The 25,985-nt window shown below is 46.1% G+C and overlaps 2 protein-coding genes across 2 annotated transcripts; one reads left to right on the plus strand and one right to left on the minus strand.

Annotated features, from left to right (window-relative positions):
• Positions 1–888: 888 nt before the first annotated feature.
• Positions 889–16,177, plus strand: ap1s3a (adaptor related protein complex 1 subunit sigma 3a). Its single transcript, XM_038273129.1, has 6 exons — positions 889–980; positions 9,385–9,563; positions 9,982–10,090; positions 15,592–15,729; positions 15,795–15,871; positions 15,923–16,177. Exons 1-5 carry the CDS (start codon positions 978–980, stop codon positions 15,828–15,830), a joined length of 465 nt encoding a protein of 154 aa, XP_038129057.1. The 5' UTR covers positions 889–977; the 3' UTR covers positions 15,831–15,871; positions 15,923–16,177.
• scg2a (secretogranin II a) lies at positions 15,955–19,084 on the minus strand. Its single transcript, XM_038273128.1, has 2 exons — positions 18,950–19,084; positions 15,955–18,012 (listed from the first exon to the last, which is right to left on the minus strand). Exon 2 carries the CDS (start codon positions 18,002–18,004, stop codon positions 16,241–16,243), a length of 1,764 nt encoding a protein of 587 aa, XP_038129056.1. The 5' UTR covers positions 18,005–18,012; positions 18,950–19,084; the 3' UTR covers positions 15,955–16,240.
• Positions 19,085–25,985: the final 6,901 nt, after the last annotated feature.

A 25,985-nucleotide genomic window follows, 5' to 3' on the forward strand; every position in this document is an offset into this window, starting at 1 on the left:
ACAGGCCAAGCTCCAACATCTAGAAACAAAGGTGTTGATGGCAGCAGCACAGCTGATATTTCTCTCCAGGATGGAGTCACAGCCAAACAGGAACAGACCAGATGAAGCTACTATGAGAAAAAGCAGAGGGAGCAGAACGTTAGAGATTGAACTAATAGATTCTGCAGAGTGGGAGAATAGAGATAGAATGAAGCAGAATGATGAAAAAGGGGTCCCTATGTCCTCCAGCAGTCTAAGCCTATAGCAGCAGAACTATAGAAATAGTAATACCTAGGAATAGGAATACCTCCTTAAATAACCTGGTTGGAACTGGATCTAACATACAAGTTGAAGGCTTAGATGAAGACAATAGTTTTGCTAACTCTGAAAGTTCAACTGGATCAAAGCTGTCTAAACCCGGTTCAGATTCCATGACTACCTCAGATGCTGCCCCACCCTCCAGAGACAAACCAATCATGGATAGAGGAGTGCTAATGATCTGATTTATAATAAGGTCAATCTTATTTACAAATACTGCCTGTGGAGCTGGTTGACAGTTGCCTTTTGTATCTATGCTTCTTTTTCTATGTCTGCTTCTGTCTCCTTGAACCCCAGTGGGCCTCAGCAGATGGCCGCTCACACTGAGCCTGGTTCTGCTGGAGGTTTCTTCCTGTTCAAAGGGAGTTTTTCCTCTCCACTGTCGCTACAAGCATGCTTAGTTGAGGGATTGCTGAAGAGTCAATGAGTCGATGGACGGATGGATGATGGATGGATGGATGGATGATGGATGATGGATGGATGGATGGATGATGGATGATGGATGGATGGATGGATGGATGGATGGATGAAAGGGTGGCAGCCAGTGCCTAGAGTGCAGGTGGGCGGGGCTTTAAGTGGAGAAAGTTTGCACCTGTTGATTTCTGACAGGATAAACATCAGCAGTAGCAGCAGCAGGTTCATTCTCTGCACTGCCAGCAGGTTTAGAGCTCTTCTACCAAATGGTGAGTAAAGGAAACTTTATTCTGTTTATTTAAATGTTTCTCAAAATGCAACTGAAATTTGTATTGGTTTCTATTTCAGAAGGTTCAGATGGAAATGTGACTGAGGAGCTGAACTTTAAACTTAAGGTTTATCAATACAAAGCTTTTGATAAGGACATGCATTATAGTATGAGAAACATTTATTTAATGTTTCTAAATCAAGTTGGGAAACTAGCTCACCTTCTTTACATACAATGCACTTTCTACCTGCCAAATTAATGCAAATGCATGATGGTTGAACCATAGATCTTAACACATCCAGGAGCACATCTTAAAATTAATATTTTGCTCTAAACATCTTGCTGCAACCTACATGTGCAGTTTTATTGTGTTTCACACAGCTTGCAGCTGCACCCGGGGGCAAAGAGCTCTCATCAATTACCCTTGCACAACCAAGGCTCGTATTTGTTTACTGCACCCAGAGCTGATTTACATGCCTTGTTTCCCAGGTGACCCTCCCTGTACCCAGTTGTGCAATGCTGCAGTCTCTGATAGTGGTTTCTGTGTTATCAGTCAGACTTTCAGCCTGATGGTGCGTGGTGTGGTGAACAGGGGGTTACGAGGGGCGATCAGCCTCTAACGACCACCCCCCCATCAGGAATCAGAAGGTCAGGAGAAGATCAAACATGTTTGAAATTCAGTCGGCCTTCATAAGGTGGTCGTGGGCAAATCGCTCAGTGGGCAAACAAGGATTCTTCTTCTTCTTCCTCCCAGATGTAAACCCAGCAGCATGGCGGGGGGGCAATGAGTGAAATGGAGTTCTTTCTGTCAAACTGTCAGACCGTAGTAGCCATGTTAGCTCAGCCATGTCTTTGTCCAAATACGTCGTCTCCTTTTCTTTTTAGGGCTTTCAGCACTAAATTGCCCAAATTGCCAAGGAAACACGTTTCTCTCTAGTGAGCTTCAGCTCCTCTGCTTCTCACCGCCTGGTTTTTAGATGTACAGTGTGAGCGGTTAGGTCACATCAGAACGTCAGGTCGCACAGTGGGAGAACAAACATTGTGAGCTGTGAACTTTTAAATCCTGCAGATTCATCGTACAGTGTGAACTGTAGCTGCGTGCAACGATAAAAAACAATCGTACAGTGTACGCCCGGCTTTAAGGAGTAGAGAGTTTTACTGGATGTTTGACTGCTTTAACTTCTCATGGCTGCGCCTGTAGGCAGCAGCTTCATGCAGCTCTTGACAACTCCACAAATTATGCCGCTTAGAATTCTACAAATTCAGCATTGATCCCACCAGCGCCTGCTTGAGCTTTGGTCGTTTCTTGACTCTTAAATACTGACACTCTTGACCGTTTAAAAGGCTGCGGAGGGCTTCGGATAGATGAAAACTTTCCAGCAGGCCCAGAGACCAGGCCGCGACAGGGTGAGGCCCAGAGAAAATGATTTGCCAGGCGGCGAAAGAGGGGCTGCAAAGGCGGGCTAACAGCGAAGCTAAGAAGCAATCCCCACAGACCACTGCTACCATCAATCCAGCTTCCGCTCACAAAATGGATAATCTATGACTTGAAAGCTCTTCAAAAAAAAGAGTCATGGCTTCATTCATCAATACAGAACAATGCTGTTAGCCTGGAGGGGCTAACATACCACGGCAATAGAAACAGTGAACTCAGCGGTTAGACTAGAGGAGGCGGGTTCTGTGTTTACATCTTCAACAGCTGGTGTAAAAATGCTGGATCAGTCTCCAGCTTCTGCTCTCCAGACATCGATTTTCTGACTGTTAACTGCAGGCCGTTCTATCTGCCCAGAGAGTTCAGTGTGTGCCCCCCCCCCAGCCCTAACACAGCGCTAACACTAAAGAGGCCATGAAGACTCTATAGCAGGCTATCTCTGAGCTCCAATCTGCACCCAAAGGCTGTTTCCATCATTGCTACCAACATGAACCTTAACCTTAACCCTCTGGTGAAACCAGACCTGGTTTACTCTAACATCAAAGACGCATTCAGAGTAGGGGTCCACGATAAATCGGCCGGCCGATCGATCGGCCCCGAATTCCTTAATTTAGGTTGATTGGTGATCAGCCGATATTTACATATGAAACCGATCTTAACCACCGATCTATTTACCTCTGCGAGTGTTTTAAAATCAGTTGCTATTCCATATTTTTTCTGCTCTTAGAGACGGCTGACTGAAAGACCCGCCCACCGGGTCGAGTGAACTGTAACAACATCCGTTGTCGCAGTTCACAGGTCACCAGGAGCAGCCATGTTGCTGGTTTGGAAATATTATACAGCTAAAGAAGGAGACGAAAAGCTCGCTTGTAAGGCCGAAATTAGTCGGGATGAAACCACTTCCAAAAGCTTTAATACTACAAACCTCGTTCGCCATTTAAGGAACCACCACACCGCTGAATATGCAGCATTTGAATAGAACAATCAAGCTAGGGCTAAAGCGAAAGCCAGCGGAAGAAAAGAGTCCGCTGTTAGCTCTTATAAGCAATGAAAAAAGCAAAGCTACTTGGCTTTGGATGACCAGACATTTTCTATCGTTGAGGACCAGGGTTTCGGAAACTTGATGCAGCACTTAAGCCCACGATATAACATGCCGAGTCAGAGATATTTTTCAGACGTTGCATTACCGGAGTTGTTCGGCCAAGTTTCGAGGCACAACAATGTGAAGACACTCAGCTTTACAACAGACATCTGGACTTCTGATGTAAGTGTTATGTCCATGTTGAGTCTTACTGCACAATGGATTGATGTACAGTTCTTTGGGAAATCAACCATGCGAGGGTTCACGGTGTTTTACGGGACAACGCTCATAATATGAGCAAAGCACTGGATGATGCCAAGTTGAAAAGTTTACCCTGCCAAACACACACACTGCAACTCGTTGTAAACGAGGGACAGCTTGCACAGCGCAGTATTGCAGACATTGTTACAACAGGGAGGAGAATTGTTGGAGATTTTAAGCATTCACCGCTTGCCTATTCCCGCCTCCACGGCATGCAAACACAGTTAGGTCAGTCCAGGAAGCGATCGTTACAGGACGTTTCAACAAGTTGGAACAGCCCCGTTTACATGCTGCAGTCGCTGTTGGAGCAAAGACGCGTTATTGGCCTATATGCCACTGAGCACGAGTTACCAGCCACACTCACTGCACACCAGTGGGAGCTAATGGACAATGTGCTGACCATCCTTGGACCTTTTGAGGAACTCACAAAGGAGATCCGCTCATCAACAGCTACAGCAGCAGATGTCATTCCAGCCGTCACTGCATTCAAGCGGCTTCTGGAAAGGCAATCAAGCACCGACCATGGTGTGGGTACAGCCAAAGCAACTTTGCTGGATGCTGTTGATTCAGCAACATTGAGCATGAACCCCTTTACAGCTTGGCCACTATTCTTGATCCAAGGCAAGTAGCTATGAATATTTTATTTTCTGCCCATAATTACTTTTAGCCTACTACTTAAATTAAAAATGAAAAGTCCTTGATCTTTTTTGTTTATGCAACTCAAGGTACAAGAATCGCTACTTCTCAGCAGAAGTGAAGGATGGAGTGAAACTGCTCCTTTTGGCCAAACTTGCAGAGGGTGAGACCAGATGTACATCTGTGGATGAGAATCCTGCTGCAGGAACATCCTCTGAAGTGGAGCCTTCTAACATAGATGTACCTGCAGGTGTAGTTTACTGTTTGAGGTACATGATGAAATCCTGAAGGAGAGCCTGGATAAGGACCAACAGCTGGCCAGCCCTTCAGCTGTACAGGTCCAGAACTACCTATCTGAAGTTCCAGGACCCATTGGCCTACTGGAGGCTCAATAAAATCATTTCCCTCGTCTTGCTCTTCTTGCCTAAACCTACAGTATCTCTCTGCCCGATGCACAAGCATTGAAAGTGAATGCCTGTTTAGCTTGGTTGGACATGTAGTAGATGAGAAAAGAAGTTGCCTGACCCCAGGCTCACACCGACTCCGGTCTTACCGTTGCGGTGCGGTGGGTGCGGCGCCGCAGTGATTCCAAGTCATTAAAAAGATGTAAACCTCTCTCACCGGCTGCTGAGCTGTCCGGCTGCGGTTACCGAGACACTCCGGCGCTGCAGAAAATTCCGCAAGAAAGCTATCCTTGCGGCGTGCCGGAGCCCTCCGCAACAAGCTCTCGCAAAAATCCTTTATTTGGGCCGTGGTATCGCGTGAAGTTACGTGAGCTCAAGTGAACTTCTGTTAAATCTCCGGACCTGTTGCCGGAGCCGCAGAGCCGCACCGCACCGTAGTCAAAAGGGCGGTGTGAGAGGGGGTGTGCGGAAGTTGCGGTCTCCGTAGGCTCGGTAACTGCACCGGAGCCAGTGTGAGCAAGGGGTAAGTGGTGAAAAAGCAGAAATGCTTTTATTCATCAAGAAAAACCTGCCACTAATGCTCAAGTGACTCCAATAAGACTGTGAGATCAAAGCTTACCCCTGATTATGTTGTTAGAAGATTTAGTATTGTAAGATTTTGCAAGTTACTGTTTAGATGGCTTATACATTTAAAGGGACACAAAGCTGCATTTAGGGATTTTCTTGTAGGTTGCTAGTATGTTCTCAAAGGACCTTGAACCTTGTGATTTTGTAAAAGCAAAATACTGTTGTGCACTTTATTTTAGGTAAGAACCTTAAAACAGATCTCTAATCTGATCTTTTTTTGAAGTTTTGTCTTTTGAAATGTAAAAAATCAAAAGACTTAGTCTGTAGACTTAAGTTTGTTTTATTTAAAAGTTTGCTCAAACAATCTCTAAACTTCATTTCTATGTCAAGGCTCTGTCTCATGGGCAGTTAAAACAAGTTTATAATGGTTCAAGGTTATCGTTAAAGGGCATGTTTTTCAAGAAAAGACTGTAACATTGAAAGTGAATTGCGATCTTTTAACACAGTGTTGGTTATAGCAAAAAAATTATAAAATTGGTATCAACCAAAATCGGAATCGGCAGGTCAAACTTTTAAAGCTTGGTGATTAGAAATCAACCGGAAAACTTCAGTCGGTGCACCCCTAATTCAGAGCAGCCCCCCGCCCCCACCTCTGGTCATCAGATCACCTATCTGTCATGCTTATCCCTGCAGCCCCAGCTGATCAGAACTAAACCGACAGTTAAAGAGGTCAGAGTGTGGTCTGAGGGCGCCATGGAAACACTCCAAGGCTGTTCTGAATGCTCTGACTGGAACATCTTTAAAGCTGCAGCAACATATGACAAGATCAATATAGATGACTATGCATTGAAGACATCAGCACCTCTGCTGCTCTCCACCTGAGCCTGGCACACCTGGAGGAGAAGAACACCCACGATGGATGCTGTTCCTGGACTTCAGTTCAGCTTTCAGCACCATCATCCCACAGCATCTGATGGGCAAACTGGAACAGCTGGGCTTCAATACACCCCTCTGCTATTGGCTGCTAGACTTCCTCACCAACAGACCTCAGTCAGTCCGGGTCGGACAGAATGCCTCTGATGTCATCAGTCTAAGCCCCTCCCCTCAGGGCTGCGTCCTGAGCCCCCTGCCGTTCACCCTGATTATACACAACTGAGAACCGGCCTAACCACTCTCCACTCCTCATCAACAGCTCAGCTGTAGAGGTGGTCAGCAGCACCACATTCATCACAGCATTCGATGCAGATCCAGCAGGTTTCTGCAACAGCTTCTTCCCCACCGCCATCAGACTGATGAACTGATGAAAAGAAAACTCTAAATCATGTCACAGACTCTGCCTCACACTGATAACACCAAACCAGAAAGAGCTAAACTCATTTGCCTTTTGCACCATGTTTTTTTTTCTCCCACACTGTTTACATTTGATCACTATTAAATTTTATGAGATGGAAATGTATATTTCACAGAAAGGCTGCTGCTCATTTACTGTATGAAAGCTGTACAAAGCAAAATTTCATGTTTTATACACTCTATGTATACAAAATAATGGTTCAACAGAGCTATGGCTCTTGGTGAGTTTGGCAACTGTATTAAAAAGATATCTAGAATTATTCTTATTCTCTGTTAATGAGGAGAAATATGCTGGTCTTGCTTTACAAAGGGTCCTCTTATACAGCAGTAAACCATTTTTCCAGACTAGGAAGGATTCCTGCAGGCATATGGAGCGATATTTTCTCTCCAGTTTCCTAGCATTTTGCTTCAAAGTACGCAGCTCTGCATTAAACCAGGGAGCAAGCTTTCTATTTTTTTAAGTTTTTCTTTTTCAAAGAGGCTGCATTATCTAAAGGGTCGCCCTACTGGTTGCTAGCTTTTAATTCCATATCTTCAAAGTGTCATGGGGGTTTGGTGCTTATCTGGCAACAGCTGTCTTAACCAGGGTAACATGGCTAGGCAATATAGAGAGACAGCAGACTGGCAACCATGAAAACACAAATTCTCAACCACTATTTCAGAAATAATCAAACTTTTTTAATGGTAGAGGGGGGAACACGAGAAAACATGTAAGTGCCAAAAAAGAAAAGCAACAACTGGGATTGATGGATGGATGGATGGATGGATGGATGGATGGATGATGGATAGATGGATGGATGACGGATGGATGGATGGATGGAGGATGGATGATGGATGGATGGATGGAAGGATGATGGATAGATGGATGGATGACGGATGGATGGATGGATGGATGGAGGATGGATGATGGATGGATGGATGGAAGGATGATGGATAGATGGATGGATGACGGATGGATGGATGGATTGATGGATGGATGGAGGATGGATGATGGATGGATGATGGATGACGGATGGATGGATGGATGGAGGGATGGATGGATGGAAGATGGATGGACAGATGGATAGATGGATGGATGACGGATGGATGGATGGATGGAGGATGGATGATGGATGGATGATGGATGACGGATGGATGGATGGATGGATGGATGGAGGATGGATGATGGATGACGGATGGATGGATGTATGGAGGGATGGATGACGGATGGATGGATGGATTGATGGATGGATGGAGGATGGATGATGGATGGATGATGGATGACGGATGGATGGATGGATGGAGGGATGGATGGATGGAAGATGGATGGACAGATGGATAGATGGATGGATGACGGATGGATGGATGGATGGAGGATGGATGATGGATGGATGATGGATGACGGATGGATGGATGGATGGATGGATGGATGGAGGATGGATGATGGATGACGGATGGATGGAGGATGGATGATGGATGACGGATGGATGGATGTATGGAGGGATGGATGACGGATGGACGACGGATGGATGATGAGGCTCTCTCTGTTCTCAGCCAACAGTCTGTTTTTCTGTTCCTATGCCTGTAATAAAGTATAACACTCCCTCCACCCTCCCTCCACCCTCCCTCCTGCTCCCTCCACCCTCCCTCCACCCTCCCTCCACCCTCCCTCCTGCTCCCTCCACCCTCCCTCCACCCTCCCTCCTGCTCCCTCCACCCTACCTACACCCTCCCTCCTGCTCCCTCCACCCTACCTCTACCCTCCCTCCTGCTCCCTCCACCCTCCCTCCTGCTCCCTCCACCCTCCCTCCACCCTCCCTCCTGCTCCCTCCACCCTCCCTCCACCCTCCCTCCTGCTCCCTCCACCCTACCTTCACCCTCCCTCCACCCTCCCTCCTGCTCCCTCCACCCTCCCTCCACCCTCCCTCCACCCTACCTACACCCTCCCTCCTGCTCCCTCCACCCTACCTCCACCCTCCCTCCTGCTCCCTCCACCCTCCCTCCACCCTCCCTCCTGCTCCCTCCACCCTACCTTCACCCTCCCTCCTGCTCCCTCCACCCTACCTTCACCCTCCCTCCTGCTCTCTCCACCCTACCTCCACCCTCCCTCCTGCTCCCTCCACCCTCCCTCCACCCTCCCTCCTGCTCCCTCCACCCTACCTTCACCCTCCCTCCTGCTTTCTCCACCCTACCTTCACCCTCCCTCCACCCTCCCTCCTGCTCCCTCCACCCTACCTACACCCTCCCTCCTGCTCCCTCCACCCTCCCTCCACCCTCCCTCCTGCTCCCTCCACCCTACCTTCACCCTCCCTCCTGCTCTCTCCACCCTACCTTCACCCTCGCTCCTGCTCTCTCCACCCTACCTTCACCCTCCCTCCACCCTCCCTCCTGCTCCCTCCACCCTACCTACACCCTCCCTCCTGCTCCCTCCACCCTACCTTCACCCTCCCTCCTGCTCCCTCCACCCTACCTACACCCTCCCTCCTGCTCTCTCCACCCTACCTTCACCCTCGCTCCTGCTCTCTCCACCCTACCTTCACCCTCCCTCCACCCTCCCTCCTGCTCCCTCCACCCTACCTACACCCTCCCTCCTGCTCCCTCCACCCTACCTACACCCTCCCTCCTGCTCCCTCCACCCTACCTTCACCCTCCCTCCTGCTCCCTCCACCCTCTCTCCCACTCCCTCCCTCCCCAGTTACGCTTCCTGCTGCTGTTTAGTCGCCAGGGAAAGCTGCGGCTGCAGAAATGGTTTGTGGCAACATCGGAGCGAGAGAAGAAGAAGGTGATCCGTGACATGATGCTGTTAGTGATGCCTCGTCAGCCTCGAACCTGCAACTTCCTGCAATGGAAGGACCTAAAGATTGTTTACAAAAGGTGGCAGCACAACACAGGATGACACCAAACACTTTTTATTTTCTTTTAAATGTTAAATATGAACAGAAAAGTATATATTTAATGTTTTTTTCTATAAAATTTGCCTTTTTTATTTAACAAGTCTTTTTTTTTTTCAAAAACACCAGCAGACCATTAAGCAGCAGATAGTCACTTCCTTAAACTGGTTGAACTTTTGTCTAGTTTATTCATTAATCAGTAAGACCAGTGAATCCCTACCAGTCATCCTATCATTAGCTAGCATTAGCTATCATTAGCTAGTATTAGTTATCATTAGCTAGTATTAGCTATCATTGGCTATCATTAGCTAGCATTACCTGGCATTAGCTAGCATTAGCTACAATGCCAACTGATAATACACCATTTGAATGTTTTTGCATTTTCTTGTTTTTGATTTCAGATATGCTAGTTTGTATTTCTGCGCCGGTCTGGAGGAGCAGGATAATGAGCTGCTTGCTTTGGAATTGCTGCACCGATACGTTGAGTTGCTGGATAAATACTTTGGAAATGTAAGTTGTCCCTTCATGCAGCATTTCTGACTTACTGCAATTAGAGCCTCTCTTCAGGCAAACTTCAGTTGAGAGAAGCTAAAAGATCTTTATTTTGGGCTTCTTTGGTGTTTGATTCCATGATGAACCCTGAACAGAAAAGAGAGTTCCCATTTCTGGCCCTCTGGAATTGCATTGCCTAAATGGGAACGCCGTTTTTTTTTCCCATTGGTCCCTTGATTTTACGTTATTCCATCATGTTCTACTCACCCATATATACGTGTCATTTTGTGTCACTTGGAGCCGTGTATGATGTCATCCATGTGGCGGACTGGAGTTGTGACAGGCAGCCCGGACAGGATGAATGAACGGTAACCGGTGCACAGGGATGACATCATATACACGCCGCTTTGTTTTTAAAAGATATAAATATAAAACTCTAACATCACGGATGACTTTTCACGTGAAGCAGGAGGACTACAGATTGAGCTGTTTGTACTACAAGTCAGGGTAATCGTGACGTCACATCCGGCCACTGGGACATTCCCTTTCCGTGTAGCCGTCTTTTGTTAATTTGTTTTTGGCTATGTAACTGTGTTTTGTCGCTTGCAGTTTTGTCTTTGCACTTGTACAAGTGTTTCCGAACGGTCAATTTTTTTAGATATAAATTTGTTTCCCTATAATGTATTTTTTTTCTCTAAAATGAAACTTTCTCTCACCTAAAATCTAACTTATTTAAAATGTGAATTTGTTTCCTAAAATGTAAATTTGTTTTTAAAAATTTTAACTTTTTTTTCAAAAATACATTTGTTTCATAAAATATAATTTTGTTTCTTCAAATGTTATTTTGTTTTTTATTTGTTAATGTGTTTCAGAATTGTAAATGTGTTTTGCACTTCTCAGCCACCGTACTAAACTCATATGGGGGCGTAGAACATGATGAAATAACGTAAAATCAAGCACCCAATGTAAAAAAAAAACGGCGTTCTCCTTTAAGGGTGGCTCTGCTAGCTTGTGTTATTGTTTTCCTTTTTTTTAAGAGAACTACTTCCTTCTTTTGTGGATCATAGTTTCTTTTTACATTTTTTTCTCTTTGCTCTTTTGTTGGATGTAGTTTAACTGGAAGAATTTTTGCTGGTATACATTTTTTGGACATTAGTTAAAATATGTGAGCATAGCAAGTATTTTGTTAACTGCTGGTAATAGCTTATTAAAATATATCAAACTGAAATAATACTTATAGTACTTATGCTAGAACCAGCTGAGTTGAAAAGGTCGGGCCAAGGAAGCAGAGCTGAAGCAAAGAGAATAGAGAGGATGAGGACATTCAAGCCTCTTCCATCAATCATTAGACATAATCTGACATCTTTATCCCAAAGGCAATGCAGCATTATGTGCACGTTATGTTGTTGTCATGGTCACATGTTAAACTGTTGGCATTGGAGAGTTTACTGCTGTTATTTTGGGAAATATTTTACTTCTACCTTCTGCTATCGGTCAACACTGCGTGCAATGTCATTAGTTCTGTTGTCATAGAAACTGCTAAATGCATCTGTGGCGATAACTGGTGATTCAAAGTGTATTAAGACACTAATCAGAGATTTATTGAAGAGGCGGAAGCCAAACTTAAAGTCGTAGAGAAGCGGCTGTTCCAACCGTTCCATTCCTGAATTCTCCCGAGTGGTGCCCGACTGTGATTGGGGCGGGTTTGTTGTGGAGGAAGGTTCACAAGCAAGTTTGATTGTGGCCGGTTTGTCGGAAGCATCTTACTAAGCAGTTAGAAACTCAGTGCTAGTTCCCGATGGGAAATTCCATTGGGACCAAGTAGCACTAAATTGGTGACTTAAGGACTGGTTATACCCCCCCCCCCCAGCAGTGAGTCGCAGTGAGCTTGAAGCAGACATTTTTGATTTATGCTAAATTTTGAAGCGTGGTCTGCGCTATGTTATTCCACGCCACAACGCCAGAGGGCCAATCAGGAACTAGCTGTGGGTCTAGATACGGCCGAGGCGGTGAGGAAGTGGGGGCAAGTTTGTGCAACAACGGAGGGACATGAGGGCCAAAAAGAGCGGGGATCCAGGTGGAAAAAGGGTCACAGCGTTCTCACCTTGCTCTGCAAGGTGCTCCATCTTCACCAGTCGTTTTCTACAATGGCGGTCAGACAAACAAAACAGGCCGGCAAGTGGATGTAGATTTGACCAATCAAAGGCCTCCTGTCTGCGGCACTGTCTGTGGTCACCTACAATTTGGGAGAGGTGCAGCAGAGTGTCTGGAGAGGGGGCGGGGACGTCTTTGTGTTCACTGCGACGCACGACGACCTACTTACGAAGTATCCAATCCAATCCAATCCACTTTATTTATATTGCACGGTTTAAATAAACACAAGGTTTCCAAAGTGCTGCACACTATACGAAGTATAAATCAGCCTTTAGAAACGACGCTGTCAAGGAACACTATGGACAGCGGAAACATGCAAGAGGAGGAGAGTTTAATAAAGAAATGCTTTAAATCAGCTTTATTTCCACCAGGCACTTAATTAAAGCTATAAAAGACAGAAACATGCATTCATAATTTGGTATATTGAATACAACTGATGCTGTGAGAGAACGTCTGACTACACTGATGTCACAGCTTGGGATAGCTAGAGGCGCCGAGCATACTCCATTTTTATTACTTGGACGAGACACATAGAGCAAAGAAAGGATAATCTACCATCACACACAATAAAACCGCTCTAGACGCACTGCTTTCTATTTGAATTTTAAGGGAAGCGGCCGTTCCAACCGTTGCATTTCCAAATTCTCCCGAGTGGTGCACGACTACACGACTACACGAGTGAATAAAGTGAATGTGATTGGTCGATTATCAAGGGGGCGGGATTATTGTGGCTGAAGGTTCGCAAGCAGGTTTGGTTGTGGCCGGTTTGTTGGAAGCATCTTGCTAACCAGTTAGCATCTTAGTGCTAGCAGGTTCCTAATGGGAAATTCCATTGGGACCAAGTAGCACTAAATTGGTGACTTAGAAACGACGCTGTCAAGGAACGCTATGGACAGCGGAAACATGCAAGAGGAGGAGAGTTTAGTGTCGGAGGTCGTGAATGAGTCTCCTCCGTCATCCATTTTTTATTTAGAGGAGGAAAGCGGGGACGAAGATGTTGTGGAAGAGGACGCCAGGGCGGCAGAAGCTTGGTTTGGTGTAGAAGGCTTCCAGCCGTACATGTTTGAGCCCTTGCCTCGCAACGCTGCCAGTTCTGTTAGCTCTACGCCTGCCGAAGACACAGACGTCCATCCCCGTGAACACTGGGACGCAACTCAATGGGAAAGGAAAGGATTCTGGTTTCAACCGTTGCGTATATTAGCTGCGACACATGAATCAAGATGCTATGACCGAAAACATTTGATTGACAGATGACCGTTGATATATGATTGGCTGAATTTAGGTGTTCAGGCTGACGTAGAACTAACTGGCCTGAAGAAGATAACGAGAAAAAACAAAGATTTTAAGACAGGATTTAAAAAAAAAAAATAGAAATGTTCTAACTTTTGGAACAATATGGTCTGATAAAGAGAACATTTATATACATGTTTAAGCCACAATGACATTTAAATATGATTTCCCTACAACTTTAAACTACAAACTAAAGACGTTTTCTTCATTTAGTCTCATCTAAGACAATTTAATGCATTTTCGATGCATCAGTTGGGGAAAAAAAAGATGGAAAAGATGGTTTGACTAATGCCACCGCTCTGCTCTGTTAGCTCTTGCTAACGGCTTTATTTTATAAAGCTACATCCTGAAGCTCTTTTCTCATCATCATCAACCCAGTTATATAAACATATGAACAATCGTCTGTTTTTACAGTGTAGGGTTGGAGTCTATTAAACATGCAGCTATATAACTTTTTAACCAAATCTGCTTTTCTTTGTGTTGATGTTAAACTGTTGTTTTTAATCATGTTTTGTTCTGTATTTTTTCTATATTCTGATCATTAAGGTTTTGTAAATGCTTTGTTTGGGGGAGAGGTGTGTTTGGATCTGGGACCTTCTGCTTCGGCCTGTATTTGTTTTGGATATTTTGTCCACCAGGGGGTCACTAACCTGGTGCAACCCACATTTAGGGGCCCTCTAGAAGCACACGGGGGGCCTCGGCATTTTCTGAGCAGCGCAGCTCACCAGGGGGCTAAGTTTCTCTGAGCTCCAATCTGCACACAGACGTGTTTCCATCATTGCTGGGGATTTAAACCAGGCTAAGAATGTTCTTCCTTGTTTCTACCAACATGTGGACGTTGCAACTCGGGGTGAAAACCCTTTAGACCTGGTTTACTCTGACATCAAAGATGCATTCAGAGCAGCCCCCCCACCCACCTGCCGTTCACCCTGATGACACACGACTGCGTCCCCAGGTTCACCACCGATCACATGGTGAAGTTTGCAGACGACACCACGGTGGTGGGCCTCATCAGAGACGACAACGACCTGGACTACAGAGAGGAGGTGGAGCAGCTGGTGGAGCAGAGATAACAGCCTGATCCTGAAGGTGGAGAAGACCAAGGAGATCATGGTGGACTTCAGGAAGAAGCGGCCTAACCACGCTCCACTGCTCATCAACAGCTCAGCTGTAGAGGTGGTCATTCATCACAGACACCCTCACCTGGACTGGAAACACCACCTCACTGGTCCAAAGGGCACAGAAGCGCTTGGACTTCCTGCCCCCCCCATCCTCCCCACCTTCTCCAGAAGCACCATAGAGAGCGTTCTGAGCAGCTGTCTCACTGTGTGGTGTGGAGGCTGCAGCGCCTCAGACTGGAAGAAGGTGAGAACAGCAGAGAGGATCATGGGGGCTCCTCTTCCCTCCATTAAAGACATTTCATCCCAGCGCTGCGTGTCCCGTGACATCATCAATGACCCCTCACGCCCCCCCACCATGGACTGTTCTCCCTGCTGCCCTCTGGGAAGAGGCTTCCCAGCATTCAATGCAGGACCAGCAGGTTCTGCAGCAGCTTCTTCCCCACCACCATCACACTGATGAACTGATGGGTTATTATATTCTATTTATTATATTTAATCATAAAAAACTGAAATATTAGAACTATAATAAATATAGTCATAGGTTTATATTACTGTTTTTATTTTTTTTACTGTTTTCAAGGCTACCCTAAAAAAAATTGTCTGAAGAGTTGTTCTTAACGAAATTTATTTTTGTTTTTACAATTATGTTCACAAAATGACAAAATAAATCTAAGTCTTTTTTCTCTTCTTTTTAATCATTCATAGCGATTCCAAAATGAAAATTTATAAAAGAACCATTAAAAAATTTTCATCATGTCTAAAGTTTATGTGAACGCTGACCCCTCCAGGTCAAAGGTCACTACTTCCTATCTTAAAAGGTCGGTGACCTCTGGTGACCTCTGGTGCACAGCTTATAAATGACAATATAACAATCTAAATGTTTTAATCAGAATTAGGTGCTGTCTAGATAAAATGGGCAGTCTGCAGTTTATTGTGATTTATTTTGAAATGCAGGTGTGTGAGCTGGACATCATCTTCAACTTTGAGAAGGCCTACTTCATCCTGGATGAGTTCCTTATGAGCGGAGAAATTTCAGAAACATCTAAATTTGCAGTGAACGCTTCCATGGAGCAGGCAGACACACTTCAAGAGGTACAGAAAGCTTCACTAAAACATGCTGACGTGAAAATGAAAATCATTTCTGTTTTCATCCACAGACGATGGAGGAATATATGAACAAACCTGCCTACTGAAGCGCGACCAGAACGTTCCTGCTTCCAGGTCTTCAGAGGTTTATTTGCGTTCATCTCAGAAAGTTTTATTTTTTAGTCCCAGGTGCTGAAAGTTGGTGAGTAAATGGAGAAACAGGACAGTAAGGAAAAGATAAAGTCGATGCTTTATTAACCTCAGGAATGTCACATATGAACACAATTAGTAAGAATGACAGAAAACACGCTAAGGAAAGAAACGGCGTCTCTGGGTGGAACAGTTCAGGCTGGTGAGACATTTACTGCTTTATCGCCCAGCAACAGATTACTATTCTGCAAAACATCAAATATGATCTGAAGACGAGTTTCTACTAATAAATAAAAACGTTCAATGTGTTTTTATTCCTCCCTGCATGTCTCCTCTCCACCTGAACAATAAATAGATGTGGTCAAACTTATTTCCCCTTTGCTGTTTTGGCCTCTTCTTCTTCTGGGTTCAGATAATTCAGCATTTTCATCACAGCTTCATTCTCCCAGCTCTGAGCTCGTGTCTCACTGTCCTCTGACTGTCTTCTTTCTTTGTCCATCAGGTCAAAGTATTCCTCCATGGTCTTTTCTAAGGAGTCAGTGGTGCTCTGTCCAACCTCCTGTCTTTTTTGGGGGGCCGTGTTGCTAAAAGCAGGTTTGGGATTCAGCATCTGAGCCAAATAAGCTGCCAGCTCATCCTGGTCCTCCGTGTCATCGTAGTCGTCTCTGAAGGGGTGGGGAAGGCGCCGCTGCGTGGGAGCGGATTCCCTCCAGCGCCCAGCAGGATGACTGTGAAGTTGTGACGTTAAGATGTTTTGCTGCCTCTGCTTCATGGGGGGAGCGGGTTCCTCCTCCCCTCCTATTCCCAGTACTTTGAGGATCTCCTCTGTTCTCTGCTCCTCCGGGGTCTTTCTCACATATGGTGGACGTCTGTTATAGACATGAGCTGCAGGAGTTGCCTTCTTTGAGGAGATCTTAGAAAACTTTCTCTCTGCTTCAGACAACTTGTTTGTTTTTCTCAGCTTCCTGTCATCCGTTTGCTCTCTGGGTTTCAGGAGGCCTGTGAGGTCTTCAGCAGGGATCTGGAACCTTTGGGAGATAGTGAGGAGCTGATAGATGACTCGTGGGTCGATGTTATCTGGATATCGATTCTGAGACAACCACCTCTCAGTCCTCCCCCCTCCCTCAGCTGCTTCTCCTTTCTCCTGCTCTTCCTCCGTTTTCTCCAGCACCTTAAGGAGGTAGTGGTCCACCAAGTTCACCACATCATCGGCATCACTTGATCTTTTAACTGGAAAGCTGTCATCCTCTTCATCATTGTTTCCAGCATCTTCATCATTGTCCTCAATGTAATCGGCCCCATGGTCACTGTCGCTCTCCTCCTCTTCCTCCTCTTCTTCATCTAATGGACCCCATTCTAGGAGATCTCTGTCCATGTCATCATAAGCTGCATTCCTCCTGTTAGACATTTCTTCATCATCTTCGGTCTCATCTTCCTCCATGTCGCCGTCTTCATCCTGACGCTTTTGCAGGATGTTTGCTCCTGTCAGCTTGTCAAGCTCATCGAAGACGGACTGCAGCGTGGCGAGGTTCTGAGGCGTGTACCTCCCTTCTACGTTCTCCTTGGTGCGTTTGAAGGGACTCTCATGTCTGGTGTCTCCTCTTTGCGCCTCCTCCCCCCTCTCCTCTGCTTCCTCATCTTCAAACAGCAAAGGCAGCTTCCTGTGGGCTTTCTGTGGCATTCTGGGATACGTTGTGCTCATTCCCTGTGGGACTGCTCCCAGCAGGGCCGGCCTGGCAGCCTTCTCTGTCTGCTGCAGAGTACTGAGGACGGCCTGAAGCAGCTCCTCACTTTTATCTTCACTTCCTTTCTCCTCCTGCTCCTCGTGGCTCTGTTTTGGGTCTGAAGCCGGTCTCAGCATGGCGCGGAGCTTCTCAGCGTCATCCATACGGCTAGCATCGTGCTCTAAAATGTGAGGGGCTCTGTGGTGGAGACTTTCAATATACTCTAATGCTTTCAGCATGTCTGTGTCCTGCGCACGGAGGACATCTCCTTCTGGTGAGTCAGACTTACTTCCCCGCAGCCTGTGGTCTCGGATCGAAGCGCCTTCAACAACCCCGAAAGTGAGGAAGATCCAGAGGATGGCGGCTAAATAGATGAGGGGCGGTGAGGTCTGAGGGAGTGACGGCATGGCGACGCCTGCAGGAGGAAGATAAACAAGCCTGTCAGCACTGACCTTTACGCTGCAAAGCTAACAGGTTCACCAAGTCAAGCTTTTCCACCCTTTGTTTATAAGCAGCATTTATTCTCATTTTCATGGAAGATGTTAGTTTCCATCATGAAAACAAAGTAGATTATCTAAGCTTCTTTTATTGTTATATTAAGAGACAAGCTGTGGTTGCGCCACTAAATAAAACTTGATAATGAAAATTAAAGGCAAACAAAAATCATTTCTGCTGCTTTTTATTGAATTATTGTATTTTTCTTTCATTTTTGCTGTTTGAGGAATCTGAGCTTGAAACTAAGAAGCAGCTTTTTCCTGCGGCGGCTCTGGTTTTCCACTCCTGAACAAATCTTATTAGCCATCAACTTGCTGCTCTCCGGGAGTCACGTCGCGGTTGCCAAGGGAACCCGGTAAAGGCGGATTTTCCCATGAAACGTTTCTCCTCTGGATTAAAGCTCCAGATGAAGCTTCTTTCTGCTCCTCGACTGCAGTTTCATTTCCAGGAGAAAGTGTTTGACTAAATTTATTAAACTGATATAATTTAGTAAAATCACTATTAATAATAATAATAATAATAATCAGCAGCATTTGTTCATATTTGCTGTTCATTCATACATTTTATTCTGACGCACCAGATTTAACTGAGGTGATTTTTATTTTTTAATAAAGATAATTTTCATCATTTAATCAAATAATCCAAACAGCTCACTATAAAATATTCTAAAGCGGCATGAGAACAAAGGCTTCCTGCGCGTGAAACAATCAGCTTTGCTGGAGCATCAGGTTGGAAAACAGCTTTTTCATGAAATCAATATTTTCAACAATAAACAGAATAAATAATCAATCATTTAGTTCCAAACATCATGAAACAATATGATGGAAGCAGCTGAGTCAAATATCATCCAAACTCACCTTCTTAGTTTATGTCGAGGCTCGCGAATGATTGGGCATCTCTCTGCCTCGCGCTTCAGGTCTGCTTTCAGGACCGCGGATAGCTCCTCGTGTTATTAGAAGCGTCAACTCGTGCGTCAGCAGATACGCAACTCGCTCTCTCTATCTCTCTCTTTTTTCTCTCTTTACTTTTTCGCGCGCGCCTGAGCACGTTCACACAACTGGTGGCAACCCCGACGCACGCGCGCGGTTCTTTAGATCCAGCCAAACAAACGGCGTTCAGCTCACTGGGTGAATAAATAAACTATATTTAGACCCAGATGTCCGTCAGAAGGTCGGAGCTATGAGGCCGTTTCCCCCTGTGTCCTCCTGATTGTGTCCTCCTGATTGTGTCCTCCTGATTGTGTCCTCCTGTTTCCTCTTGTTTGTGTCCTCCCGTGTCTTCCTGTTTGTGTCCTCCTGTTTCCTCCTGTTTGTGTCCTCCTGTTTCCTCTTGTTTGTGTCCTCCCGTGTCCTCCTGTTTCTGTCCTCCTGTTTGTGTCCTCCTGTTTGTGTCCTCCTGTTTCCTCCTGTTTGTGTCCTCCTGTTTCCTCCTGTTTGTGTCCTCCTGTTTGTGTCCTCCTGTTTGTGTCCTCCTGTTTGTGTCCTCCTGTTTGTGTCCTCCTGTTTCCTCCTGTTTGCCTGTTTCCTCCTAGGTGAAAGTGAAAAGGTTTGCTTACAGATGAAACTGTGCTTTAGTGACTGATTGAATAAAGCGACTGGCAGTCATTACGGCTCAGGCCGTTAAAATCCTGCTGCCATTGACTGCAGCTCAGAGGGACAGAGGCCGCCTATGAGTCACACACTGACTCCTCCAAAGACTGTCAGAGAGGGAGGGGGGCCGCAGACCGAGTGCAGGGCTGTCTCTGTTCACTTTGCAGATGAAATGACAATAAGGTTTTTCTAAGTCTATGTCTAATCAATTTAGTTCTATTCAGTTTATTTCTATAGCTCCAATTCACATCATGTCATCTCAGGTCACTTTCCAGTTCACCAGATCATCCAGTCAGATTGATTCAAAGTTTTCTATCTAAGGAAAACCAGCTGATTGCATCGACTCATTGACTCTTCAGCAATCCCTCACACTAAGCATGCTTGTAGCGACAGTGGAGAGGAAAAACTCCCTTTGAACAGGAAGAAACCTCCAGCAGAACCAGGCTCAGTGTGAGCGGCCATCTGCTGAGGCCCACTGGGGTTCAAGGAGACAGAAGCAGACATAGAAAAAGAAGCATAGATACAAAAGGCAACTGTCAACCAGCTCCACAGGCGGCCCCGTCCAGGAAACACACAGCCAGGCAGACGAGCTCCGAGCCAGCTCCCATGTCAGAGGATGAAGAGAGCACATCCAGTTAGTCACAGTCAGAGAAAAAGGACTACACTGGAAAACAGGCCAAGCTCCAACATCTAGAAACAAAGGTGTTGATGGCAGCAGCACGGCTGATATTTCTCTCCAGGATGGAGTCACAGCCAAACAGGAACAGACCAGATGAAGCTACTATGAGAAAAAGCAGAGAGAGCAGAACGTTAGAGATTGAACTAACAGATTCTGCAGAGTGGGAGAATAGAGATAGAATGAAGCAGAATGATGAAAAAGGGGTCCCTATGTCCTCCAGCAGTCCAGAAGATATTCTGTTGCTTCCATTGGACTTTGGTGCCTCACAATCAGGACGTTAAAATGACATATTTTGCAATATTTATGCACCCTATATAAATTATTTTAGTTGCTCCTTCTTATAAACTAGTATAAAAACATCACCTCAAGCCTTCGATGATCATTTGACAAAACCTTTAATGTTTAAAAACATAAAAGGCTGGCGAAAGGGGACGACTTTTACCCAGAATACACTGGGTAAAACAGCTGTTTATGTTTAGTGAGCAAAATCAGGTTTACAGTCACACAGAAGGTTTTATTTTGACTTATTGATATTATCTCTACTCTTATTTATTACCAAAAGAAACCTCCCTGAACCAGGAGCCAGTTGATCGTCGGACTGTGCAGCTTTAGCATGTCAGCTCTGAGTAGGGGGGCAGTTTGGGAATAAAGCAGAAGATGTAATTCTGAAAAGGAACATTCTGGGTGATCACAGCAAACCAAACACATCACTGCACCTTTCAAGGACGCAAAGCAAAAATCACAGGAATTGCTTCCTGACCCAGACCCTCATCCTGACCCAGACCCCCATCTTGACCCAAGCCTTCATCCTGACCCAGATCCTCATTCTGACCCAGACCCCATCCTGACCCAGACCCTCATCTTGACCCAGACCCTCATCCTGACCCAGACCCCCATCTTGACCCAAACCTTCATCCTGACCCAGATCCTCATTCTGACCCAGACCCCATCCTGACCCAGACCCTCATCTTGACCCAGACCCTCATCCTGACCCAGACCCCCATCTTGAACCAAACCTTCATCCAAACCCAGACCCTCATCCTGACCCACACCCCAAACCCTCATCCTGACCCAGATCCTCATTCTGACCCAGACCCCATTCTGACCCAGACCCCTCATCTTGACCCAGACCCTCATCCTGACCCAGACCCTCATCTTGACCCAGACCCTCATCCTGACCCAGACCCTCATCTTGACCCAGACCCTCATCCTTACCCACACCCCCAAACCCTCATCCTGACCCAGACCCTCATCCTGACCCAGACCCCCATCTTGACCCAAACCTTCATCCCAACCCAGACCCTCATCCTGACCCACACCCCAAACCCTCATCCTGACCCAGATCCTCATCCTGACCCAGACCCTCATCCTGACCCAGACCCCCATCTTGACCCAAACCTTCATCCCAACCCAGACCCTCATCCTGACCCACACCCCAAACCCTCATCCTGACCCAGATCCTCATTTTGACCCAGACCCCATCCTGACCCAGACCCTCATCTTGACCCAGACCCTCATCCTGACCCCAGACCCTCATCCTGACCCAGACCCCCATCTTGACCCAAACCTTCATCCTGACCCAGATCCTCATTCTGACCCAGACCCCATCCTGACCCAGACCCTCATCTTGACCCAGACCCTCATCCTGACCCAGACCCCCATCTTGAACCAAACCTTCATCCCAACCCAGACCCTCATCTTGACCCAGACCCTCATCCTGACCCAGACCCTCATCTTGACCCAGACCCTCATCCTGACCCACGCCCCCTCATCCTGACCCAGATTGTCATCCTGACCCATACCCCATCCTTACCCAGACCCCCATCCTGACTCAGACCCCATCCTGACCCAGACTCTCATCCTGACCCAGACCCCATCCTCACCCAGACCCACATCCTGACCCAGACTCCCATCCTGACTCAGTCCCCCATCCTGACCCAGACCCCCATCCTGACCAAGACTCTCATCCTGACCCAGACCCTCATCCTGACCCAAATCCTCATCCTGACCCAGACCCCATCCTGACCCAGACCCCCATCCTGACTTAGACCCCCATCCTGACCCAGACTCTCATCCTGACCCAGACCCCCAAACCCTCATCCTGACCCAAATCCTCATCCTGACCCAGACCCTCATCCTGACCCAGACCCCCAAACCCTCATCCTGACCCCTATCCTCATCCTGACCCAGACCCTCATCCTGACCCAGACCCCCAAACCCTCATCCTGACCCCTATCCTCATCCTGACCCAGACCCAGACCCTCATCCTGACCCACACCCCCAAACCCTCATCCTGACCCAGATCCCATCCTTACCCAGACCCACATCCTGACCCAGACCCCCATCTTGACTACGTCCCCCATCCTGACCCAGACCCCCATCCTGACCCAGACTCACATCCTGACCCAGACCCCCAAACCCTCATCCTGACCCCTATCCTCATCCTGACCCAGACCCCGACCCAGATCCTCATCCTGAGCCAGACCCTCCCTCATCCTGACCCAGACTCTCATCCTGACCCAGATCCCCAAAGCCCCATCCTGACCCAGGCCCCATCCTGACCCAGACCCCGACCCAGACCCTCATCCTGACCCAGACCCCCAAAGCCCCATCCTGACCCAAACCCCCATCCTGACCCAGACTCTCATCCTGACCCAGACCCTCCCTCATCCTGACCTGGACTCTCATCCTGACCCAGACCCCCAAAGCCCCATCCTGACCCAAACCCCCATCCTGACCCAGACTCTCATCCTGACCCAGACCCTCCCTCATCCTGACCTGGACTCTCATCCTGACCCAGACCCCCAAAGCCCCATCCTGACCCAAACCCCAATCCTGACCCAGACCCTCCTTCTAATTGCTTGTCACACATCTTGTTTTGCTCCTTATCAAAGAATCATTTTGAAAATTGTTTATCATGTAGAATCACAATTTTTATGTTTTCTTATTTTAAACCTTTTTATACAAGTTTGTAGTCTTGATGGAACATAGAAATCTAAATGTTACTTGGATATGAATAATTTTGCAGATGATGTGTCATTGTTTTTGGTGTCTTTTTCAATAAAACCTATAAATTTTGGTTTCCAAGCAGATTCTGGTCTCTTGCTCTTTACCTTCTCTCTTTCTGACCTGCTGCTCTTCATCCATTTGAAGTCGGTCTTCCCACCAATAATCCTGCATCATATCTCAGGCGGTCAGACTCTTGGCAGGGACCCTGTAGAGACAGCGATGCAGAAAGGCGGAGGGAGTGGCTGTGACTGAGGGTTTGACGTCACTGTCTTCCCCAATTGCACATTAGTAGGTGTTTGTGTGTCTGGGTTGGTCAATGCATCACTGCTTTGCTCTTGTTAACCTTTATTCAAAAGTCTCAATTTTAGCTAATGATATAGATGGATATAGAAACACTTTGGATTTCATGTTTGTCACTTTTCTCTGTAAACATGAAAAACAACAGGTACCTTTAAATCCAAAAATAGCACATTTACTGCTTTACCTCTGTCTGCTGAAGCGAGAAAAGGAGTCTTAAAAACATATTTATAACAGTCATAAAAAACCCTTCATCTGCCGGTTTCATCCAGACATCAATGTTGGAGCGAAGGTCAAACCCGTTGTTGGGTCTGTTCTTCTTCCTGTCTAGTTGAAAATGGACCCATTGCAGAGCAAACAAACTTGCATGCATGAATCAGTCCTGCTTTCTGCTCAGAATACAGCAGAACCAATTAAAACAGCTGACCTGTTTATGGAAATCTGAATGAAAGGGTCCAGATCAGTGTCACGTATAAAGCCGCAATGAAGGCTTGTTCAGACAGGATGTAGCAGTTAAATGCTATTCTGTAGCTTTCAGCAAAATCATTTTACATCAGATTTAATAAAGCTATAATCTTTTAATCCAAAACTTTAGATTAGATATTAAAAACAGGATGGATCAAACTAATTGTTAATTGTGCAGTTTTATCCTTAAGCTAAATGTTTTTTCTTAACGGCATTTTATGACAAGATGTTTTTTATAACTGAAATTTCAATTTTAAAATCAGTCTTCAACTGACAGATTCTATTAAGCCAACATCTCTTTATTCCACCTTTCATGTTCTCTTATAACGCGTCTATTTTCTGGCAGTCGAGTGGCGCTGTCACTTTCACTTCTCCTCAGTTGTCAACTATTGCCATCAACAGCTTCCTCCAAATAGCTACAAACTCCTGTTATCTTAACTTTGAGCTTGTAAACTTGCAGACCTACACAGGCTGCTTGATCTCTGAAACAGATCAGATTTCTAAATTTGGCAAGAACAGGAACACTAATAAACTATTATTTAAATATAAAGAAATATATGTTTAATATACAGAACTGTTTAAATGATCAGACAAGCTTTACAGGAACTGGTAAATGCATTTTGCAGAATAATGAGGGATGTTTATTGTTTGACACCTGTCTTTGTATAGTCACAATCTAATAATGTAATATTTTCGTTATGTTTGAACTTGGCCTGTATCTACAAAACAGATCTACAGTGAAATGCTATAAGTGGCAAGATTATCTCTACAGGGACAGGAACCCTGAATCATATTCTGCTTATGTTCAAAAACACTCTTGGATGCAGCGTTGGGGAAAACGTCTGAAAGCCTTCTAACGTAGCCTGACTTCTTCAGAATGTAATGGTTTCTGCACTGATTCTGGCCTGATCACTGAGTCCACGCACCTGCTCTGCTCCACTCATCTGCAATCAACTCTGACTGGAGTCACCTGCTTCCAGCACTTTAAAAACCCCATCAGATCTGTCCTCTGTGCCAGATTATCTCAAGCCATCCAGCTACGAATAATCCAGCATCAAAGGAAGAACCTGACCGCCTATCTGTTTCCGACCCGATCTGCCCCCTGACTCCGAGCCTGCCCGAACCCTGTTTGATTCTGCCTGCCTGCTTCCCTCTCTCTGGATCTCTGACTCTGAAAAGCTCCGCCTGACTGCCTGCCTCTCCGTCCTGGATAAAACTGGTAATCCTCCCTCAATCTACCCGCCTGTCTTCCTGCAGCCAGTTGCCCACACAGATTCAGCCCCGCTTTCTGATTAACCCTCTCAATAAATCTTCAAAGTAAAACGTCACTAACCTGTCTGGGTTTATTTGGGTCCAGTCTCTGTCTCATTACACAGATAATACAACCAGCCTCTCTTCAAATGCCATCAAACTGGATTCAAACTGGCCAGAACACCTCAATCCTGCCTCATCTTGATGTTTTTTGTACTGGACCTTGAAAATTAAATTTTCTAATATCCTTTAAGCATGATGGAGTGTGGTAATAATTACACATCTTCCATGTGTTCTGCATTGCTGCTAATTATTTTGGGGCTAATATATCTAAGGCTGGTTAAAGAACACATCATCTCCAGTCTGCCGCCAACATTCCACCCGTTCCAGTTCGCCTACCGACGGAACCGCTCCACTGAGGACGCCATCTCTGCTGCTCTCCACCTGAGCCTGGCACACCTGGAGGAGAAGAACACCCACGATGGATGCTGTTCCTGGACTTCAGTTCAGCTTTCAGCACCATCATCCCACAGCATCTGATGGGCAAACTGGAACAGCTGGGCTTCAATACACCCCTCTGCTATTGGCTGCTAGACTTCCTCA

The sequence above is a fragment of the Cyprinodon tularosa genome, unplaced genomic scaffold (genome assembly GCF_016077235.1).
Source record: "Cyprinodon tularosa strain WSP-4 unplaced genomic scaffold, ASM1607723v1 ctg859, whole genome shotgun sequence".
NCBI lineage: Eukaryota > Metazoa > Chordata > Actinopteri > Cyprinodontiformes > Cyprinodontidae > Cyprinodon > Cyprinodon tularosa.